At 40.9% G+C, this 20,289-nt stretch overlaps 1 protein-coding gene across 9 annotated transcripts in view; it reads right to left on the minus strand.

Annotated features, from left to right (window-relative positions):
• The window catches only part of LOC133535210 (SRSF protein kinase 2-like), a 37,628-nt gene that overhangs the window by 15,598 nt on the left and 1,741 nt on the right, over positions 1-20,289 (minus strand). Inside the window, exons 1-8 of one of the 9 annotated variants that reach the window (XM_061874821.1) lie at positions 16,265-16,441; positions 12,683-12,826; positions 8,545-8,682; positions 8,354-8,462; positions 8,179-8,266; positions 8,010-8,097; positions 7,826-7,932; positions 797-953 (exon numbers count right to left, since the gene is read on the minus strand). In XM_061874821.1, coding sequence (XP_061730805.1) covers positions 797-953; positions 7,826-7,932; positions 8,010-8,097; positions 8,179-8,266; positions 8,354-8,462; positions 8,545-8,682; positions 12,683-12,725 — 730 coding nt within the window. In that variant the 5' untranslated portion in view covers positions 12,726-12,826; positions 16,265-16,441. Of the gene's footprint in view, positions 1-796; positions 954-7,825; positions 7,933-8,009; positions 8,098-8,178; positions 8,267-8,353; positions 8,463-8,544; positions 8,819-12,682; positions 12,827-16,264; positions 16,442-20,289 lie in introns of those variants that run through there. The other 8 variants (XM_061874818.1, XM_061874819.1, XM_061874816.1 and 5 more) reach the window with 8 other exon arrangements.

Raw genomic sequence — 20,289 nt, forward strand, 5'->3', positions numbered from 1 at the left:
CGGCTGACCTGTCTCCACTCAGGATGATCTCCTGCTGGCCCCACTAAGGACTGGACTCTCACACTATTATGTTAGATCCACTATGGACTGGACTCTCACAATATTATGTTAGATCCACTATGGACTGGACTCCCACAATATTATGGGAGATCAAGTCGACGTCCATTGCACCGGTCGCCCGAGGGGGGTGGTCCCCTCCAAAGTTTCTCATTGTCATCCCATTGGGTTGAATTTTTTCTTGCCCTGATGTGGGATCTGAGCCGAGGATTTCGTTGTGGCTTGAATCACTCGTGATTTAGGGCTATATATGTAAACTTTGATTGATTGAATGTTCTATATTTTCAATGGCACATTTACAATTTTGAGTCATACTGCAGTCTACAAATATCTCGCATGTGCGACTGCCATCTACTGGTCAGTTTTTTCACCATGTACCAAATAAAATGGCGTCGAGGTCAGTAAGCACAACCAAAATTATTCCGTACATTAGGCGCACTGTTGAGTTTTGAGAAAATGAAAGGATTTTAATTGTGCCTTATAGTCCGAAAAATATGGTATTCTTATTTTTTTTTTAAATAATTGACAGCACTACAACATTACATTTGTGTCTATGTTTTCTGTATGTTTGAGAATATTCTTAAATATATAAAAACTTAAACATCTAAATCCCTTTTGCACAACAACTGACTCTGGTTGACGCGAGTCCTCGTCTTGTTAAGTCACTCACAGCAACTCTGCACAGAACACCGACTTCTTACATATACGTTGATAATATATAAGTACTAATGTGGCTCACCATTTAACCCAGTGGAGTCTGGCATTTGCCACAGTTTGGTGTTGGCCGCCATTTTCTGAACGTACACTTTGTCCACGTGCAGGAGGATGTTCTCTGGCTTAATGTCGGTGTGGATGATTTTACATTTGGTGTGCAAGTAATCCAAACCCTGCAGAACCTGCAATGCACAAGGCAAACAAACTCTTTTGAAATAGAATTATTTGGTCAGTTTCTAATGTTTATTCTGTTTTGGATCCAGGGTGAGTAAATCCCAGCTGACTTTGGACAGATCATAAGGCACAAATAGAGACAAAGAACCCATTTAACCTTGTGGACAGTTAAGAGCTGAAAATTACACAACATATAGGTGTTTGGAACCCACAAAAACACGGGGAGAATGATGACACAGTGAGAGTTGACCACATGCACCATTATGTCGCCCCAGAAATTCATCATGCATCTTGAAGATACAGGCTGTGTTTCAATTTGCACATGTCCATTCTTACAATTAGAATTTTGAGTGTTTACAGTGAAAAGTACAGCAAAATGCAGTGTCGTCAATACCTTGATACCTAAATATCTAAACGGGGAGTGTGCGGTGACCATCCTTATTTATCGCCATTTTGGCGACGACGTGGAAGGGGAAGAACTAAGTCGAAGAACCACAGACTTACATTTCCTAGCTATCAGAACTTGGTAATTAAGTATCACTGGGGAAACTACTCAAATACTCAGTATCTAGTGAGTATCTTGTAATTTATTTTAGTAATTGGGTAATCTATCGAATAATTTGTTAGATTAATCGAGAAATCAGAGAAAACACCCTACACAACCTCAATGTGTTACGGAAAATAGCTGAAATAATAAAAAAGGAATAGTCATCCAAATAAATATTCGGTGAAGAAAAAAAACGACTTAAGTAATGAGTAACTGCTGAGTAAATTTTGGTTTAAATTAGTGATAGATTAATCTATTGACTAGTTTGTACAATTAATCGAGTAATAAGATAAAACACACTTTACAGCCTCAATGCGTATTTTAGAAAAATGTTTGTGATTTTGCAGCTCTGCACCCGCCTATTTTACTGTTGTTGCAGTACCTGGTTTTCTCGGTCACGAGGCAAAGCTGCCAGCACGCACACCTGAATCTTATTTCCTCCTGACTACTTAAGCTCTCCAGTTCCTTTACCCAGCGCCATTAAATTCCTGACGGTTCACCCTTTCAGTCGTGTACATTTCCTCTACTTTGGCTCCACTCACGCTTCTTGTTCCCTGTAGCTCAGTCCCAGCGTTGTATTGGCTGTTACTTTTCCACACATTCTGTGTGCATCCTTGGTTATTTTTCCTCACCCACTTTTGAGTGTGTTTTCTGTTATTATTTTTATTAATTTGTTTGCTTTGCTTTGGGGTATTACTTTGGTTAAGCCAATCACAAAAAATAGTTTAAGTAAACATTTTTTTCTGCTTGCCATAACCTTCATTCTTTTTGAACATCATCAACATTGGAATTGCACTTTCAACATGTTTCAACATTATTAGAAATATATATATATATATATATTTTTAAACTGTTCTCAGCTACTCAGATCACTGCACTCACTGACATACACGGGCCGAGGGCTTCTTAAACTCATTCTGACTTTGGAATCCAACTTTGCCATTACAGAGTGGTCTGTAGTGGAAGAGTATTAACACTGAATTAGTCATCTTACTCTTGATTTTAATGTTATTCAAAATTTATATCTAAACTACTTACAGTTCACAACTTTGTCGAATGATATTAACCACGTGTTATTATTCTTTAGACAAAAAAAATCTTAGGCTTAGCTCAGGCTGATTAAAAAAATAAATACCAACAAAATATACTGCATAAGAAAGGACACATCATAAATAACCGACGAAAATGTAATTAAAATGCAATTATGTTGTGCTAAAATAAAGTAATATAATAATCAATGTATTCCTTAGATAAACAGTTAATAAAACAAAAGTGTAAATTAAAAATACAGCTTCACCACTTTTGTCATCATTTTTGCACCTAAGAAACTCCAAACTTTTTCTGTTTGTTTGATATTGTCATTACAGCTAAAAGTCTATCACAACTGACTACTGCAGCGGCCCATATGGTCTGCAGCTGAGAAAGTTTTTGGCAACCCAGGCCGTCGGGGACACTCATGGCCCAAAAATAGGCCCCAGCCCTAGAAACACTGCACAAGACGCCTCATTGATGATCGTAACACACGTCAGGCTGTCCGCCATCTTGCGGCAGTTATTTGTCAGGATTTCAGCAGCAATACCATATCACTGTTGACAACCTTTATTTAACCAGATAAGAAACCCAGTCAGATCCGGATCTCTTTCACAAGGGTGACATGGCCAAAAGGTGAACAGCACATGTTACAGAGCAGTTTCAGATAGGTAACACGATAAGACATACATTTCAAATTGCATAAAAAGAACTGTAAAACAATTAAACAATTAATATTTACCCCTTTTAAAAACACTGGCACTGTGTAAACTGCTCACAATGTCTGTCCCTCAGGATAGTACGGAAAGCTCCAAAAGGAAGTAGTTAAAAGTTTTGTTTGTAATGTATTCCATGCCAGAGGGGCAGCAGTGCTAAAAGCTCTTATGCCAAATTCAGTCCGTACATGAGGAACAGTTAAAGCATACAAATTGTTAGAACGTAATACGTAAGAGCTGCTTTTTCTTTGTAACAAGGTACGCAAGTATGGAGATATTAAACCTGAAAGTGCCTTATAAATAATAGTCAGCCAATATGTGTATCTGCGTGCACTTAATGAAGATAAGTCTGATTTCATATACAGTTGACATTGGTGGGTGAGACCACGACAGCCAGTAACAAATCTTAGTGCTGAATGAAAAACAGTGTCCAAGCACTGGAGGGATTTAAATGAAGCACTAAAAAAAGCACGTCTCCATAATCAATTACGTGCAAGATAGTCGCTGTCGCCAAGTTCTTACTGACCTCAGTAGAGAAGCAGTTTGTTTTTTTCTGAAGGAACTGTCCTGAAGGAATCAATAAAGCACTATCTATCTTTTTCTAAAAAAGAAACAAACTTTTACCCTAAGCTTAGACACCAAGTGGTTAAAATGGGCTTTAAATGAAAGCTCCTGGTCAAGAGTAAAACCCAAGTAAAACTTGTTCAATAGGGTTTCCTTTTGATGTTGCAATATTTGGAAAGTTTTCTGGTAGCAACTTTGAATGAGCGAAAATCCTCAGATTGCTTTTATCTTTATTTAAAACCAATTTAAGATCACATAAGCGAGCCTTAATGATACAAATAACAACTTGTAAAAACTCGAAAGCCTGAGTGATGGAGGTTGAACAGCAATAAATAATGTTTTCATCTGCTAAAAATGGTACACAACATTTAACAAATTGTTGCAAAGATTATTTATGTAGACAGAAAATAAAATTTGCCCCAGCACTCAGCAATGTGGAACTCCTTTGGTAATATCCAGTAATGAAGAGGTCGTCCTAGCCACCAGTACACATTGTGTTCTGCTGGAATGTTTGTCTGTGAACCAAGCAGCTACATTTTTAGACAATTTAAAGGGGAACTTTATCACAATTTCAGAAGGGTTAAAACCAATAAAAATCAGTTCCCAGTGGCTTATTTTATTTTTCTAATTTTTTTTCAAATTTTTACCCGTCCCGGAATATCCCGAAAAATGGCTTTAAAGTGCCTGATTTTTGCTATCTGTGAAGCCACCATCCATTTTCTTGTGACGTCATCCATGGCGGATAGCACAGCAAGATATAGCGACATTACCTCGGATTCAGACTCGGATTTCAGCGGCGATTCAACAGATTAGGCATGTATTGAAACGGATGGTTGGAGTATGGAGGCAGATAGCGAAAACGAAATTGAAGAAGAAACTGAAGCTATTGAGTAAGTAGCTATTGACGCTATTCGGCCATGTCTGCCTTAGCATCGTTGGTAAAATGTGCAGACCAAACGATCGGGACTTTTGCATTGACACTGGAGTAACTTAAATCTGTCGATTGGTAAGTGTTTGTTTGGCATTAAATGTGGGTGGAGGGAAAGGCTGGATGCAAATATCAATCAATCAATTGTTTACTTATATAGCCCTAAATCAATAGTGTCTCAAAGGGCTGCACAAACCACTACGACATCCTACAACTACAAATATACATACAGCTAGCCTGAATAGCATGTTAGCATGGATTAGCTGGCAGTCATGCCACGACCAAATATGTCTGATTAGCACATAAGTCAACAACATCAACAACACTCACCATGGTGATTTCTTTGACTTTATCGTTGGAAATGCATCCGCAGGTTATCCACACATCTCTGGATACTTTGTCTGCCTTAGCATTGCCGGTAAATAGCATGTGAGCATCGATTAGCTTGCCGTGCTAATTGATGCACATTCTGCGTAAATCAACTTCAATCCATCCCTGATCGTGTTGTTACACCCTCCGACAACACACCGACGAGGCGTGATGTCTCCGAGGTACAGAAAACAGTTGAAAAAATGGAAAATAAAGCTGATTTGACTCCATGTGTATAATGCCAGCCATCCATCCATCATCTTCCGCTTATCCGAGGTCGGGTCGCGGGGGCAGCAGCCTAAGCAGGGAAGCCCAGACTTCCCTCTCCCCAGCCACTTCGTCTAGCTCTTCCCGGGGGATCCCGAGGCGTTCCCAGGCCAGCCGGGAGACATAGTCTTCCCATCGTGTCCTGGGTCTTCCCCGTGACCTCCTACCGATTGGACGTGCCCTAAACACCTCCCTAGGGAGGCGTTCGGGTGGCATCCTGACCGGATGCCCGAGCCACCTCATCTGGCTCCTCTCGATGTGGAGGAGCAGCGGCTTTACTTTGAGTTCCTCCCGGATGGCAGAGCTTCTCACCCTATCTCTAAGGGAGAGCCCCGCCACCTGGCGGAGGAAACTCATTTCGGCCGCTTGTACCCGTGATCCTATCCTTTCGGTCATGAACCAAAGCTCATAACCATAGGTGAGGATGGGAACGTAGAGCGACCGGTAAATTGAGAGCTCTGCCTTCCGGCTCAGCTCCTTCTTCACCACAACGGATCGATACAACGTCCGCATTACTGAAGACGCCGCACCGATCCGCCTGTCGATCTCACGATCCACTCTTCCCCCACTCGTGAACAAGACTCCTAGGTACTTGAACTCCTCCACTTGGGGCAGGGTCTCCTCCCCAACCCGGAGATGGCACTCCACCCTTTTCCGGGCGAGAACCATGGACTTGGACTTGGAGGTGCTGATTCTCATGCTGATTCTCTGTCAATTTGTTTGACAAAATGGCCGATTGACTACCTAGGTGACGTCACGTTGTGACGTCATCGCTCCGAGAGTGAAGTGAAGTGAAGTGAATTATATTTATATAGCGCTTTTCTCAAGTGACTCAAAGCGCTTTACATGGTGACACCCAATATCTAGGTTACATTTAAACCAGTGTGGGTGGCACTGGGAGCAGGTGGGTAAAGTGTCTTGCCCAAGGACACAACGGCAGTAACTAGGATGGCACAAGCGGGAATCGAACCTGCAACCCTCAAGTTGCTGGCACGGCCACTCTACCAACCGAGCTATGCCGCCCCAAGCAAATAATAGAAAGGCGTTTATTCGCCAAAATTCCCCCATTTAGAGTTCGGAAATCGGTTAAAAAAATATATGGTCATTTTTCTGCAACATCAATGTATATATTGACGCTTACATAGGTCTGGTGATGATGTTCTCCTTTAATGTGATGAAGGGCTTGAATTAACAGATTGTGGTCTACTGTGTCAAATGCTTAAGACAAATCAATAAATAGAGCGACACAATATTTCTTCCCGTCTACAGCCTTGATTTAATAAATTAGGAACTTAAGTGCAGCTGTAATAGTACTATGCTGTTTTCTAAAACCAGATTGAAATGGAGATAAAATGTTTGATTGTAAAAAATCATCTAGCTGGTTACTGATTATCTTCTCAGATTATTTTACTAAAATGCATAAATTAGAAATTGGTCTGTATTATTTACAGTATATTTGTGATGTTATTTTGGAATAATTTTACTTGTTAGACTTAGGTTAAAAATATGTGAGAGAGGTTCTGCAACAAAATCAGCAGACACTTTTAAGAAAAAGGGTTCAATTTGGTCAGGTCCTGCTGCTTTGCTTGTGCCCAGGCTCTTTAGTGAACCGTTTATCTCAGATACAGGTGTGAACTCAAAAGTGCAGGTGCTGCGTCTATTTACAGACTTTGGTATATTTGGTATATTAGCATTAGTCATACCAACATTTGATTTAACGACTCAAACAAGGACCTGGCAGAAATAAAAAACTAATTAAAACAATTTGATATAGCTTTCTTATCAGACAAAGTACGAGATTGAGTAATTACTGTATGCCACATAACTTTCGTAAATTAATATTTTTCATATAATTTAGAAATTAACTACCATTATATCATTACACTCCTTCAAAGGGTCACCGTTTCATAAATAAAAAAACAATATATTTCCTCTCCATGATTGCTACTATAAGTGATAACTGGTCTATAAATACTACAATTCTTGACAGCCAAGTAAATGTCACTGACTTGACTTGACTTGATGGGCGGTTTTGACTGCCGTAAGATTGAGGCCACACTTACGTAGCGCAGCAGTATGCGGACAAAAGGGCCGCAGGGTTTTTAAACGTCTATGACTGCACCCACACACCACCGCTCTCTTATGTGCTCTCTATTGCAGCAGATTTGTGGAAACTATGTCCTCGTATTTAAACTTCTGGGCACGCCATGCTGTCTGAATTTGAGCAATTTTTATTTGTTTCACTTGTTAAATGATTAATTGGCGAAACAGAAAATAAATTGAAGCTTTTTGCTGATCAAATTAATCTATTAATTGTTGTAACCCTAAACATGAATGGTTGCAATTCACTGTTAAAAACAGAGAAGAGAAAGTGGAAATGTTGGGGACAGAACTACACTGTCAAAATTGACACTCTCAAGAACTAAGTACTTTGTATATGTACATATTGAAGAGTACTACCTGTCTGATGATACTCTTGACACAAGGAAGTGGAAGACCGGTGTAGTTGGATTTGATGATCCACTTTAGAAGCTGGTGACCAAGTACCTCCAGAACCATGCACACATCTGATGAGCAATTAAGGACAAAGCTTTTTTTGTCATTTAAGTATTTGACCACAGACAAGAACAGTAATATCGGATACGCTGCGCGTTCCCTCTAGAAATCCTGAAGTCATCGATGAGATGCACAATGCTGTCACGTTTAGGATCTCTGGGATCACTGTCCCTCACCTGAAAGATGGAAAAATAAACCTTCAACTAAACAATACCTGTTGTACAATGAATAGTGAGAAATGAAAAGGTCTCACTGACACATTTCAGAAGTTTGATCTCATCCAGCGCTGTCTCTCGATATGTCTCGGCACTCTTCACCACCTTCAGAGCCACGAAACCTCCTTTTCTGCATTGACAAAAAGATTATTGGTTAATGAGTATTCCATCTTATTATTTGCAGATGACATTTCCAAGAGTCCAAATCCATACTCACACCATATCCCAGCAGAGCCACACAGTCGAAAAGTGACCCCATCCCAACTTTTTCACAACTTGGTATCGATCCTCAAATATCTCTCCAATTTCTACAGGATAATAACCCCCTGCAACACAAAGTGTCTTCTACGTGAAAAATAGGGACATTGTTGGAGGACTTGAGGTTTTAGTTTGGGACGTGCGGTCTACCTATCCCGTATTCTGCCGGGTTCTCCTGCTCCTCGTATGATCCCATGGCCTCAGAGGCAGCAGGATGTGCTTCTGCTGGAGGGCAGCGTTGCCCAACTGGGCTGGGTGGGGGGACAGATATGGGGTGACCAGGCGGGTCTGGATCAGAGCGAAGGTCTGGATCAGAGTGAGGGTCAGGTTTGACTTGTTGTTTAGGAGAGCTGGTATTAACGAGGGCAGATATAGCAGCTGCGTATGAGGATGACATTTTCATCGGGAGCCTGGTGAGTCAAGACTGAAAGAATAGTGGCACAACGTATGCATGAACATCATCATCTTCTCAGGAAATGGACTATTGCTGGGCCTACTGATGGTCTAGTGCAGGGGCCGGCAACCCGCGGATCCGGAGCCACTTGCGGCTCTTGGATCACTCTGATGTGGCTCAGCTGCATACTTGCCGACCCCCCCATTTTTACGGGAGGTTTTCCGGATTTCAGTGCCTCTCCCAGAAATCTCCCCAGGATAACGTTCTCCGATTTTCACCCGGACAATAATATTGAGGGCGTGCCGTGATGCCAATGCCTTAAACGTCCTCTCGACCATGTCGTCACGTCCAGTTTAATATTATACTATCTGAGTGGCGGCCGGCCACATCTAGTGTGGGGCTGCTGACTCAACGCGCAAGCGACTGCAAGGCATGCTTGTTCAACAGCCATAAAGGTTACACTGAGGGCTGTGATATAAACAACTTTAACACTGTTACTAATATGCACCACACTGCGAACCCACACCAAACAAGAATGACAAACACGTTTCAGGAGAACATCCGCAATGTAACACAACAGAGAAAATACCCAGAATCCCATGCATCCCTAACTCTTACGGGCTACATTATACACCCCCACTACCACGACCCCCCCTCCGTGCGTCGGTTGAGGTGGGTTGGGTTGGGGGGGGCGGGTTTTTGTGGTAGCGGGGGTGTATAATGTAGCCCGGAAGAGTTCGGGATACATGGGATTCTGGGTATTTGTTCTGTTGTGTTTATGTTGTGTTACAGTGCGGATGTTCTCCCGAAATGTGTTTGTCGTTCTTGTTTGGTGTGGTTTCACAGTGTGGTGCATATTAGTAAGAGTGTTAAAGATCACAACCCTCAGTGTAACCTGTATGGCTGTTGAGCAAGTATGCCTTGCAGTTGCTTATGTGTGTTTGCAGAAGCCTCATACAACATGTGAAAGGGCTGGTAAGCTGTTTGTTACGGTTGTAGAGGGCACTAGACGCATTGTCATCATAGCACACTCTTATTAATGTTGTTTGGGTGAAAACTAGCAGACAGTTGAGAGAATGGTTGCTCTGAAACTCGGTAGTCTCCCGGAAAAATTGAGATGGTTGGCAAATGTGATGTTGTCAAGCGGCATTCAAATAAATCTCGCGGGCCGCACTAATATTAGATTTTCATATGAAGGTGCGGGCCGTGTGTCTGAGACCCCTGGTTAATACATACCACAAAGCAAAAAAAAAACTTTTACGCTGTGTTATTTCAGTTTAAATTTCAAAAGAGTTTTGTGGCTCCCATAGTTTTCTTTATTTTGTGAAACGGGTCAAAATGGCTCTTTGAGTGGTAAAAGTTGCCGACCCCTGGTCTAGGGAATCACTCATGCTCACAGACTTGAGTATGGCAGCTCTTGTCTCAGGCTGTGTCTACACTAAGCCGGATAACCCCTTAAACGGAGTAATTATTTACCCCAAGCCCCATTTCAGCCACACAAAACCAGCGTTAAATGTCCCCCTCCTCGGACAATTGTTTACACGGGCAAGTGCGCCGTCTATTTTTTTAATCTCCGGCTCGTAGCTTTGTATGGACTCATTGAACGTTTACAAACTGAGTTCGGAGAGGAAGTGACGCCAGAAAGTCACAGGAAGTGACATCATAAAGAACGCGCCACAGCCAGCTTCATAACAACCCGTTCGGTCTCTCGCTGGAAACCAATAGAAAGATGGATGCGAGTTATCCAGACATGCCCGTGTTCCTCCTTGTACATCTACAGACGCTTTTGGAAATCACACATCAATACCTTAAGTGAAGGAAATGAGCGATTGCAGCTATTTTGGATACAACACATCTCAGACGGCGACATAACAATGTTGACCGACGGTTTTGGATTAGCCCTGGTAGAACGGCAGCCTGATGGGTTTTGAGTCAGAGGAACGGCAAGAGAATTTTCAAATGTCCAGGTCAGCTCTCCCGTCCAAAGGCAAAACCCAGTAACCCGATTTTGGTCAAAACTGAGCTGATAATAATTTTGGAGTTCCTAGGTGATATGCTTTACATTAGTGTATGCGATATTGTAATTTGTTCCGTAAGTAAGCTGTTACGCGCATGGCAGGACCTAGCAACTACCACATAACCGCGTAGAAACAACAGAAAAACCTAGTATCTCAAGGGACCAATCGAAGCTTCTTTGTCAGTCGCCTTATTGTCTTTAATGAGACATTTGCACGAATGGGGCCCAACGGTCAACCTGATTATGTGATATTATGGCACGAGGGGATATTTGGAAGATTGGGCCAGGTTTTGCAAACACCTTCATTAAATGTATTGTTCTCGATTCTTCCCCTTGCATACTCTTTTGGGCAGATAACTGTGGAGGTCAAAATAAAAACTGGACGCTGTACACGGCTCTTGCCCAATGTGCAAATGCAGAATGGGGCCCACCCGAGATTGTGATAAAATATCTGGAGAAGGGGCACACGTTCATGAGAGCAGATTCAATCCATGGCTCAATCGGCAAGAAAATGAAAGCTCAAGAAAACATCTATACGTTTGATGACTTTGTAGATCTTTGTAAGACAACATCAAGGTAGATTGGATTTCCTTTGTTTTCTCAAAATCAGCCAGAAGTGAGTTACTCGGTTTTGCCTTTGGACAGGAGAGCTGTGAATCTACTTAGTAAAAAACTACGTCCATTTGTCGAAGGGGGGACAACGACAGACTACGAAAAACAGCAAATACATTTGGACTGGCAAAGCAGAGTATTACTAGTTATTGTCCGCGATGCATGTCGAGTGATTACTCAACGTCTAGTTGTGTACTCCATAACTATTGTGAAGCCATGAAGTGGTTGCGGCCGTCAAGTACGACCGCCAATTTCAGCCGACAAGCAGATATCTATGGTTGTTGTAAAATGTTCTTTATCACATTGTTTATTTTCACACGTCCATCAAAGATATGATTAATGTATGATGGCTCAGGTGTGATTCACTACAATAGGGCTAGTCCAACAGCTGCTAATGGTGACGCAAGCAAGGTTTACTGTTAAAAGAAATGTGGCAATAGTCTACATTGAAACACAGGGTAAGGACAAACAGAGGTGACTATGAACCGCGCATCCGTACTAGGTCGGGTTGCGCCGGCAGACGGAGGGGCTGAGGGGTCTTAAACAACCATTGTGTGTGCTGACACGGATAAGGTTAGGTGGGATTTATCCTGGATAACCTTAGCCAACTTAGGGTGGAAGGGGCTTAAGAAGATTGTGCAGGATCATCTAAAAGTGGGGGACATGCCCAGACAGGAATGGTTAGCATCTATTGTGGTGCAAAATTGACAGTTGTTAAGATACAATGGCGTATAACGGCACACAAAAATTTCGGTTCGGTACGTACCTCGGTTTAGAGGTCACGGTTCGGTTCATTTTTGGTACAGGAAGAAAACAACAAAATATAAATGTTTTTGTTATTTATTTACCAAATTTGTAAACTATGGCTTTATCCTTTTAAAATTGGGAGCACTATAATAATTCCGCCCACGTTAATCCACACTAAACTGCCTCAAGTTGTTGCTTCGATTAAATAAAATGACAAAACTTTTCTTCTACATTTAAAAAGTGCAACATTAAACAGTTTCAAGTCAACTCATCATGCTTAATTTATTACAGCATTTGGGAAGCATGTAGTTGATTTTTATATTATGTAGATGTTATATTTGTATCAACATGTGATAGCAGGGACCCTGCCATTCAAAACTAGGCTGCTATTCACCTCAAGCCAGGACTGCGAGTCAGCTGCAGTTTCTAGAACGTCAACGGGCTCATAGTGATGTTAGTAGTAGTTGACTGGGAAGTGTGTGTTATCATTTGGGGAGAGTACGCAGCCTTATGCTCACCTGCTAAACACCTATCTGCTCGACGCTGAAGGGGTGACGACATGCGCTTTGAATACGCGCTGCTGATTGGTTGTTACCGCTCTGAATACGCACTGCTGATTGGCTGTTACTGCTATGGTTGTGTGGGTGGGTCAATGCTGGGTGCTGTGTAGGAGACAGAGGCAGAAAGCAGAGCAGCTTGTTAAGACTTAAGCTTAGGCGGCTACTTCATATGTTCATTTGGAAACTCGTCCGGTACACCTCCGCACCGAACCGAAACCTCCGTACTGAAACGGTTCAATACAAATACACGTACCGTTACACCCCTACATGACACCTCTCCCAGCGCAACAACAGTCGTTAGTATATAATCACCCTCGCAGCGTTACATTCAGTTGTGTCAAAGGTCAAAGACGCACCTAAACGTTTTCAAGAGTATTTGATTTTTGGGGTGGGAGTGTGTGAACAAAATTTATGGGGTGCAGGGTTCGGTCCCCAATCAGTGATGTATGTCTTGGCATGTGCCTGGTGAACAGAGCTGGGTAGAGAAGTAGACAAAATTGCACTCAAGTAAAAGTACTGTTACTTTAGAGTAATATGGTTCAAGTAAAGAAAAAACAGTCATCCATATAACTACCTGAGTAAGTTTAAGTATTCCATGAAAAATCTACTCAAGTGGCGAGTAACAAGTGAATAACTTCGGATGTATTTATTTATTTATGCTATTTGCACAACAGATGCATCACTTTTGATGTTAGAGTGCTAAAGTTAGCATATGTGCAACTAAAACAAACATCTACAACTTACCACATGTTTCTCTAGTTGGAAGTGGAATTCTTGTTGGCTGAAATGTGAACATTTGTACTGACACAGGTGACAGTGCATGATATAAATGTTCTTTTTCCTAGTGTGTAAGTAGAAATTAAAGAGTTGTACTGCCTCCTCTGGCGTCACTTTTTACAGAATGCAGTTTTGAGTGTGGTCATGTGATTCCCTCGCTCCGTTTGGTTGGTGAAAAGGAGTCAAACGTCACTAGTCTACGTTGGAATGGTGAAACGGAGTTTTGTGACAATACCTGTTGTAAGAAGTCTCTAACTAACCAAATAAATGCGTCTTTGCAAGCAGTAATAAATAGATTAGGAATAGGTATTAAAATGATCTAAAATAAATGTGGCAATCAGAATGAAATTCAAAATAAAGTAAAATTTGCTTTTCCTATTCACAAAAATACTCAAGGAAAAGTAGGAAGTATCAAGTATGTCACATTAAAACTACTCTGACAAGTATGATTTGTCCCAGAAAAGTGTAAGTTAATTATTCAATTATTATTATTATAATATATGAATTATTATTATTATTATTAACACTATTATAATAGTTATAATTAGTAAATGTAACAGAGTAAATGTAGAACGTTACTACAAACTTGCCTATAAATGCCTATAAATGACTGGGGACCAGTACAGGGTGTAGTGTGTTTTTGGTCTGAAGTTGGCTGGGATAGGCTCCAGCTTACTGTGACCCTAAATGGGATAAGTTGTAGAAAAATGGATGAATAGTTAGATGGATCAATGCCCTGTCCCATATGGGTGCAAGTTGTTTTTACAAACAAGCTACCATCCATCAATTGAGTAATTTTTTTTCCCTATTCAAGGCCACGGATTAGTTGACGCAAGAGACAACCAGTCACACTTACAGAGTAGTAGAGGTCTGCTGAGTGAACCACTACACTATCAGGGACAAAACAAAATGTCTGTAGCCTATAGATCAGCGCTATTCAATTAAAGGGTTTTGCGGGCCATATTTCCAGAAAGCTAAGTGTTTTCACTTTTAGTCTTCTTTTTAGATTTCAGAAACCAGTGTCCGCCACAGTAGATATTTGATTTTGGTCTATTTATTGATTCAAAGTACCAGTACAACCAAAAAAGTGGAACAAATGACTACTGACTGAAGTAAGCAAGGGGGGATGGTTAACAGCTTAATTGGGGTCATTAGGTGGGCACCCTCCTTCACCTGTTTCAATGATATGCCCACGACACCTTCAGAAGGCTCATTGGCAACACCTGGCATCCCAGGTGAGCACCCCTCTGCTTTTAACCATTATGTGCTGTAGGTCTTACTAGAGCTCTAGATGATGTCTCTCCTCTTCACCCACAGCCACCGACTAGCTGTCTCTGTTGCTCCTGAGGGGGTTATGATGGTGTTTCGCAGGGTTTGGTCTCGAACTCCAATGTCCTTAAGCAGGCTGATGATTGTCCGGCTCACAAAGCCTCTGCAGCCAACCAACTTCCACTGGGCAGACCCTGGCTTTCCAACCATTCTGCTCAGCATCAGCTGCCAGAGCGGTGTACTTAAGGCTTTTGCATTCAAATGCCTTCTCCACAGTTGCCTCCGAGGGTACCGTGAGTTCTATCATGTACACGATATGCAGTGAGGAGGACCAGAGCACAAAGTCTGGTCTTAGGTCTGATCTGGCTATCTCTGAAGGTAAGCAGAGCTTTTGATTGAGATCCACCGCCATTTTCCAGTCACGAGCCCTTCCCAGTTGGTCTATGTCTGGTACCTTGAAGGTAGAAAAGCGCTATACAAGTACAACCCATTTATCATTTATCATTTATTTGGCCTTTGGTTGACTGCACCTTCCCAGATGAACTGTCTTGTGGAAGTATGATGTAATCTTGGCGGGGGCAGGGCATTGATCTTCACTCGTCTGGCCTCTAACTGTTTCTAGGCACTTCAGAACCTGGTTTAATTTACATTAAGTAACAAATGCGTAACTGACAAAAATCAGAGGACTTAAAGAGGTGCCTTGAAGAACGCCTCAGTTTGTAAATCACAAGTTTGGACCCCAAGATTAAAATGTCAATGCAAGGATCTGCCAATGTGTTTACAATGGTCCAATTTCCTCTGTACAACAGGAGCACTGTTGTGGTATTGGGAATTTTCTGAAAAAAATGTTCGTCTCCCAAATTCTGAACTGAAGGGTAGGTGTCATTTCCGGGCCCTGGCGCTGCCAGTTGAATAGCCCTGATATAGATGTAGTTGTTCTCCTTTACATTATAAAGTGGCTAAGATGAACCAACAGCGCCCCTGCTGGTGGCATCCAGTCAAGTCCCGATAGATTCATACAAAAATAAAATCTGTTCATGTGACTGGTGGTACTTTGTTTGCAATGACATTTAAAAGCAACCATGCAGTGAATGTGCATGTGTATTTTTAACCAGACAAAATAGCAAGTCGAGCTCCCAACTGAAACTGAAACTCTTGCTTGTATTGCTACTCCTATGTCATGTTAAGGGAATACCTGTGACTTGTTGTTTGTTTTTATAACCTATATTCTAAATAGATTAATTTGTAAACATAGAAAACGGAACAGACTCACAGAACAGATAACTTAGTAAATGTTACTTTGTGTGTCCAGAGGGACAAAATGCTAGTAGCGAAGATAATGCCCCTTATCAATGCTTTGTAAGCCATTTTGAAAATAAGACAAAGAAATTCAAGTATCAAAAAATAAAAATACAGCCCGGTATTTTCTTATTGCTCCCAGCACATGTAAATTCCTATTAAATAGTCAGATGCATTACAGAGGAGTCAACTTACCTTATATATTGGATGTATTCCGTTAGAAAAGTCTACCACTAGGGAAGTCAAACCATGCACAGTCTCATAGCCGCGTGTGTTCTGTCCTTTTTTACTGTGGAACGAGCAACACTCAGGCCAGGAATAGAAGACCATTTTAAGTGCATGCTGTCTACTTGCATAGCTGTTACTACAACTGCTGCACCCTGCACAGATTAGCCTGTGCTCGCTGAAAACGCCTGGAAAATAAAATACGAAACAATTGGAAAAAAGCTAATACACTGCAAAAAAAGAGAATACAAAATATAAATTAAAAAGAGATTTTAGGCCCAAAAAAACCCTAGAAAAATAATGAAATTATCTGTCCATATTTCATTTTACTTGATAAGACATCCTAAATTGAGATGTGTATTTTTAGAAATTAGCAGGACTTTTACACTAGAAATAATTATTTTGTTCTGAAAACAAGCATTATTTAACTTGCAATTGTTAAATTAAGCAACCTCTGGATGTTGCAGAATCTTTAAACAAGTTTCTTTGTAGAGAAAGCCAAAATATATCAATTGAATATTTATTTTCTTATTTTAATATTTTAAATTAAAATGGAAAAATATAATTGTTCATGCTAAAATTAAAATGATGATGTAAAGTCAGAGACTAAAAATTAGGGGTGTCCAAATAAAAAAAGATTCTTAATCAAATGAAAAAAAAAAAAAAGATTATTTTTTTTAAATATATATATGATTGGCTACTCCGGCTTCCTCCCACCTCCAAAGACATGCACCTGGGGATAGGTTGATTGGCAACACTAAATTGGCCCTAGTGTGTGAATGTGAGTGTGAATGTTGTCTATCTATCTGTGTTGGCCCTGTGATGAGGTGGCACTTGTTGAGGGTGTACCCCGCCTTCCGCCTGAAATCAGCCGAGATAGGCTCCAGCACCCCCCGCGACCCCGAAAGGGACAAGCGGTAGAAAATGAATGGATGGATATATATTATTTTTTATCTGTCCTGACCAGCCACTCAGGTAAATCATACTGTTGATGTAAATGTCCACAGCTAATGTACAGATACAGTGGGGGGAAAAAGTATTTAGTCAGCTACCAATTGTGGAAGTTCTCCCACTTAAAATGATGACAGAGGTCTGTAATTTTCATCATAGGTACACTTCAACTGTGAGAGACAGAATATGAAAAAAAAATCCAGGAATTCACATTGTAGGAATTTTAAAGAATTTATTTGTAAATTATGGTGGAAAATAAGTATTTGATCAACCATTCAAAGCTCTCACTGATGGAAGGAGGTTTTGGCTCAAAATCTCACGATACATGGCCCCATTCATTCTTTCCTTAACACGGATCAATCGTCCTGTCCCCTTAGCAGAAAAACAGCCCCAAAGAATGATGTTTCCACCCCCATGCTTCACAGTAGGTATAGTGTTCTTGGGATGCAACTCAGTATTCTTCTTCATCCAAACAGGACGAGTTGAGTTCATATCAAAATGGATATATGGATGATACAGCAGAGGATTGGGAGAATGTCATGTGGTTGGATGAAACCAAAATAGAACTTTTTGGTATCAACTCAACTCGTCTCTCACAGTTGAAGTGTACCTATGATGAAAATTACAGACATCTGTCATCATTTTAGGTGGGAGAACTTGCACAATCGGTGGCTGACTAAATACATTTTTGCCCCACTGTATGTTTTAGAGAATAAAAATGTGGATTAGTTCTATTGTTGCCTTATTTGTATTTGACTTTGTTAAATGTATGGGTGTAATTGTTTAAACAATATAGAAATGTATCACAGCTGTTCATCTATTTTATGGAGGAATGCAGTTAATCATGGAACTGGCACCCAAAATTATTGAAAAGTATACATTTTGAATCAAGAACCGAATCTAAATCAAATTACCACCAAGAATAGAAAAGGTGACGGTGTGGCGCATTTGAGAGTGGCCAAGAGGGTTCTTGGTTCAATCCCCACCTTCTACCAACCTTGTCACGTTTGTTGTGTCCTTGAGCAAGACACTTCACCCTTGCTCCTGATGGGTCGTGGTTAGGGCCTTGCATGGCAGCTCCCGCCATCAGTGTGTGAATGGGTGGATGTGGAAATACGGTCAAAGTACCTTGAAGGTAGAAAAGCGCTGTATAAGTATAACCCATTAACCATTTAAACGCATTTAAAATAATCGAATCGTGTGGTCCTTAAAGATTCACAGCTACTAAAAAAAAAAAGTTAACGGCTCTTAAAATTAAGCATATTTCTTTAAAAAAAACTTTTAAATCTGGGCAAGTGGCAAATAGTTTGCAGTGTACAGCAACAATCATAAAAATATGTTATTCAAGAAAGATTTTAATAGAAATTTAAGTTTGAGGGTGTACTCGCACTTTAGGCCAATTCTTCCAATCAATCTAACACCTAACCCGGCAGGCACAAGCCATTCATACAACGTTGATTATACATACATGTCCTTTAAAAATGACTTTGAAACAACGCTGCAAAATAGTTGTATTTGTAAATTGAGACAAGGTTGATGTCCAACGATTGGATCCCCGTTGTTGGTTGGGAAATGACCAAATTTCCAATGGTCAAATCAACGTCACAACCTGACATTGAATAAATGTTGGAAAAAGCATTTTTCAATGTATTTGTGATGGAGAATAATAGTTGGGAAAAAACATGTTGTTTCAACGTTACGTTTGAGTTGCTCAACATCAGGACCTAATTCACTTCAAAATCAGAAGTATGAGCACCAGAACTGGATGTAGTATGGACAAATGGGGTCAATTATTCTTACTGTATTTTTATTTTGTACTTGTCCTGATCCTTTTGTATGTGTAATTCACTTTCTCAACTTTTCCTTAAAATCCTAACCAGGGACGAGGATTGCAAATTAGCCTGTAGCTAATCCATTTTATAGTCGTCCATGTCCGAATTGCGAAGAATCTAAAAATCGATCATTTCTACCACCTCCAGTTAATACATTCACACAATAAACTACAAATGTTTACGCATACATAAATTAAACAACATTCACATCAAACATTGCACACAATGAATGTCCATCCATCCATCCATTTACTACCGCTTGTCCCTTTCGGGATTGAGGGAGGTGCTGTAGCCATAGGCGCCGATCCCATGGGTGCTCGGGCCCCGAAGCACCCACGGACAATGCCGAGCACCGACATGGGATTGATGGCAACTTTCAATCTTTAAAATCATTTTTGAAAAATCTATCTTTTTGTAGTTAAATTTGTGGCAAGCTTGGTCTTAAAAAATAATAAAGCCACAAATCATACGGGATATTATCTTCGCTGAACATCTTTTAAAAACATTTTTATACACACACCGAGCACCCACTGGCAGAAATGTAGATCAGCGCCTACGGCTGGAGGAGCCTATCTCAGCTGCATTGGGGCGGAAGGCGGAGTACACCCTGGACAAGTCGCCACCTCAATACAGACACAATGAATGAGACTCCATCCATCCATCCATTTCCTACCGCCTGTCCCTTTTTGGGGTCGCTGGAGCCTATTTCAGCTGCATTGGGACGGAAGGTTGAGTACACCCTGGACAAGTCGCCACCTCATCACAGACACATTGAATGAGACTCATCCCAATTAAACCTAAAATGTAGCGTTATCGCCCTCTACTGGTCAAATTTAGCATTACATGTATTAAACAAGCTTTGATTGCCAGTTAGTCGGAGATTAAAGGCCTACTGAAACGAGATTTTCTTATTTAAACAGGGATAGCAGGTCCATTCTATGTGTCATACTTGATCATTTCGCGATATTGCCATATTTTTGATGAAAGAATTTAGTAGAGAACATCGACAATAAAGTTAGCAACTTTTGGTCGCTAATAAAAAAGCCTTGCCTTTACCGGAAGTAGCAGACGATGTGCGTGTGACGTCACGGGTTGTGGAGCTCCTCACATCATCACATTGTTTATAATCATGGACAGCAGCATCGAGAGCGATACGGTCCGAGAAAATGACAATTTCCCCATTAATTTGAGCAAGGATGAAATATTCGTGGA

The sequence above is a fragment of the Nerophis ophidion genome, linkage group LG16 (assembly GCF_033978795.1).
Source record: "Nerophis ophidion isolate RoL-2023_Sa linkage group LG16, RoL_Noph_v1.0, whole genome shotgun sequence".
In the NCBI taxonomy this organism is placed as follows: domain Eukaryota; kingdom Metazoa; phylum Chordata; class Actinopteri; order Syngnathiformes; family Syngnathidae; genus Nerophis; species Nerophis ophidion.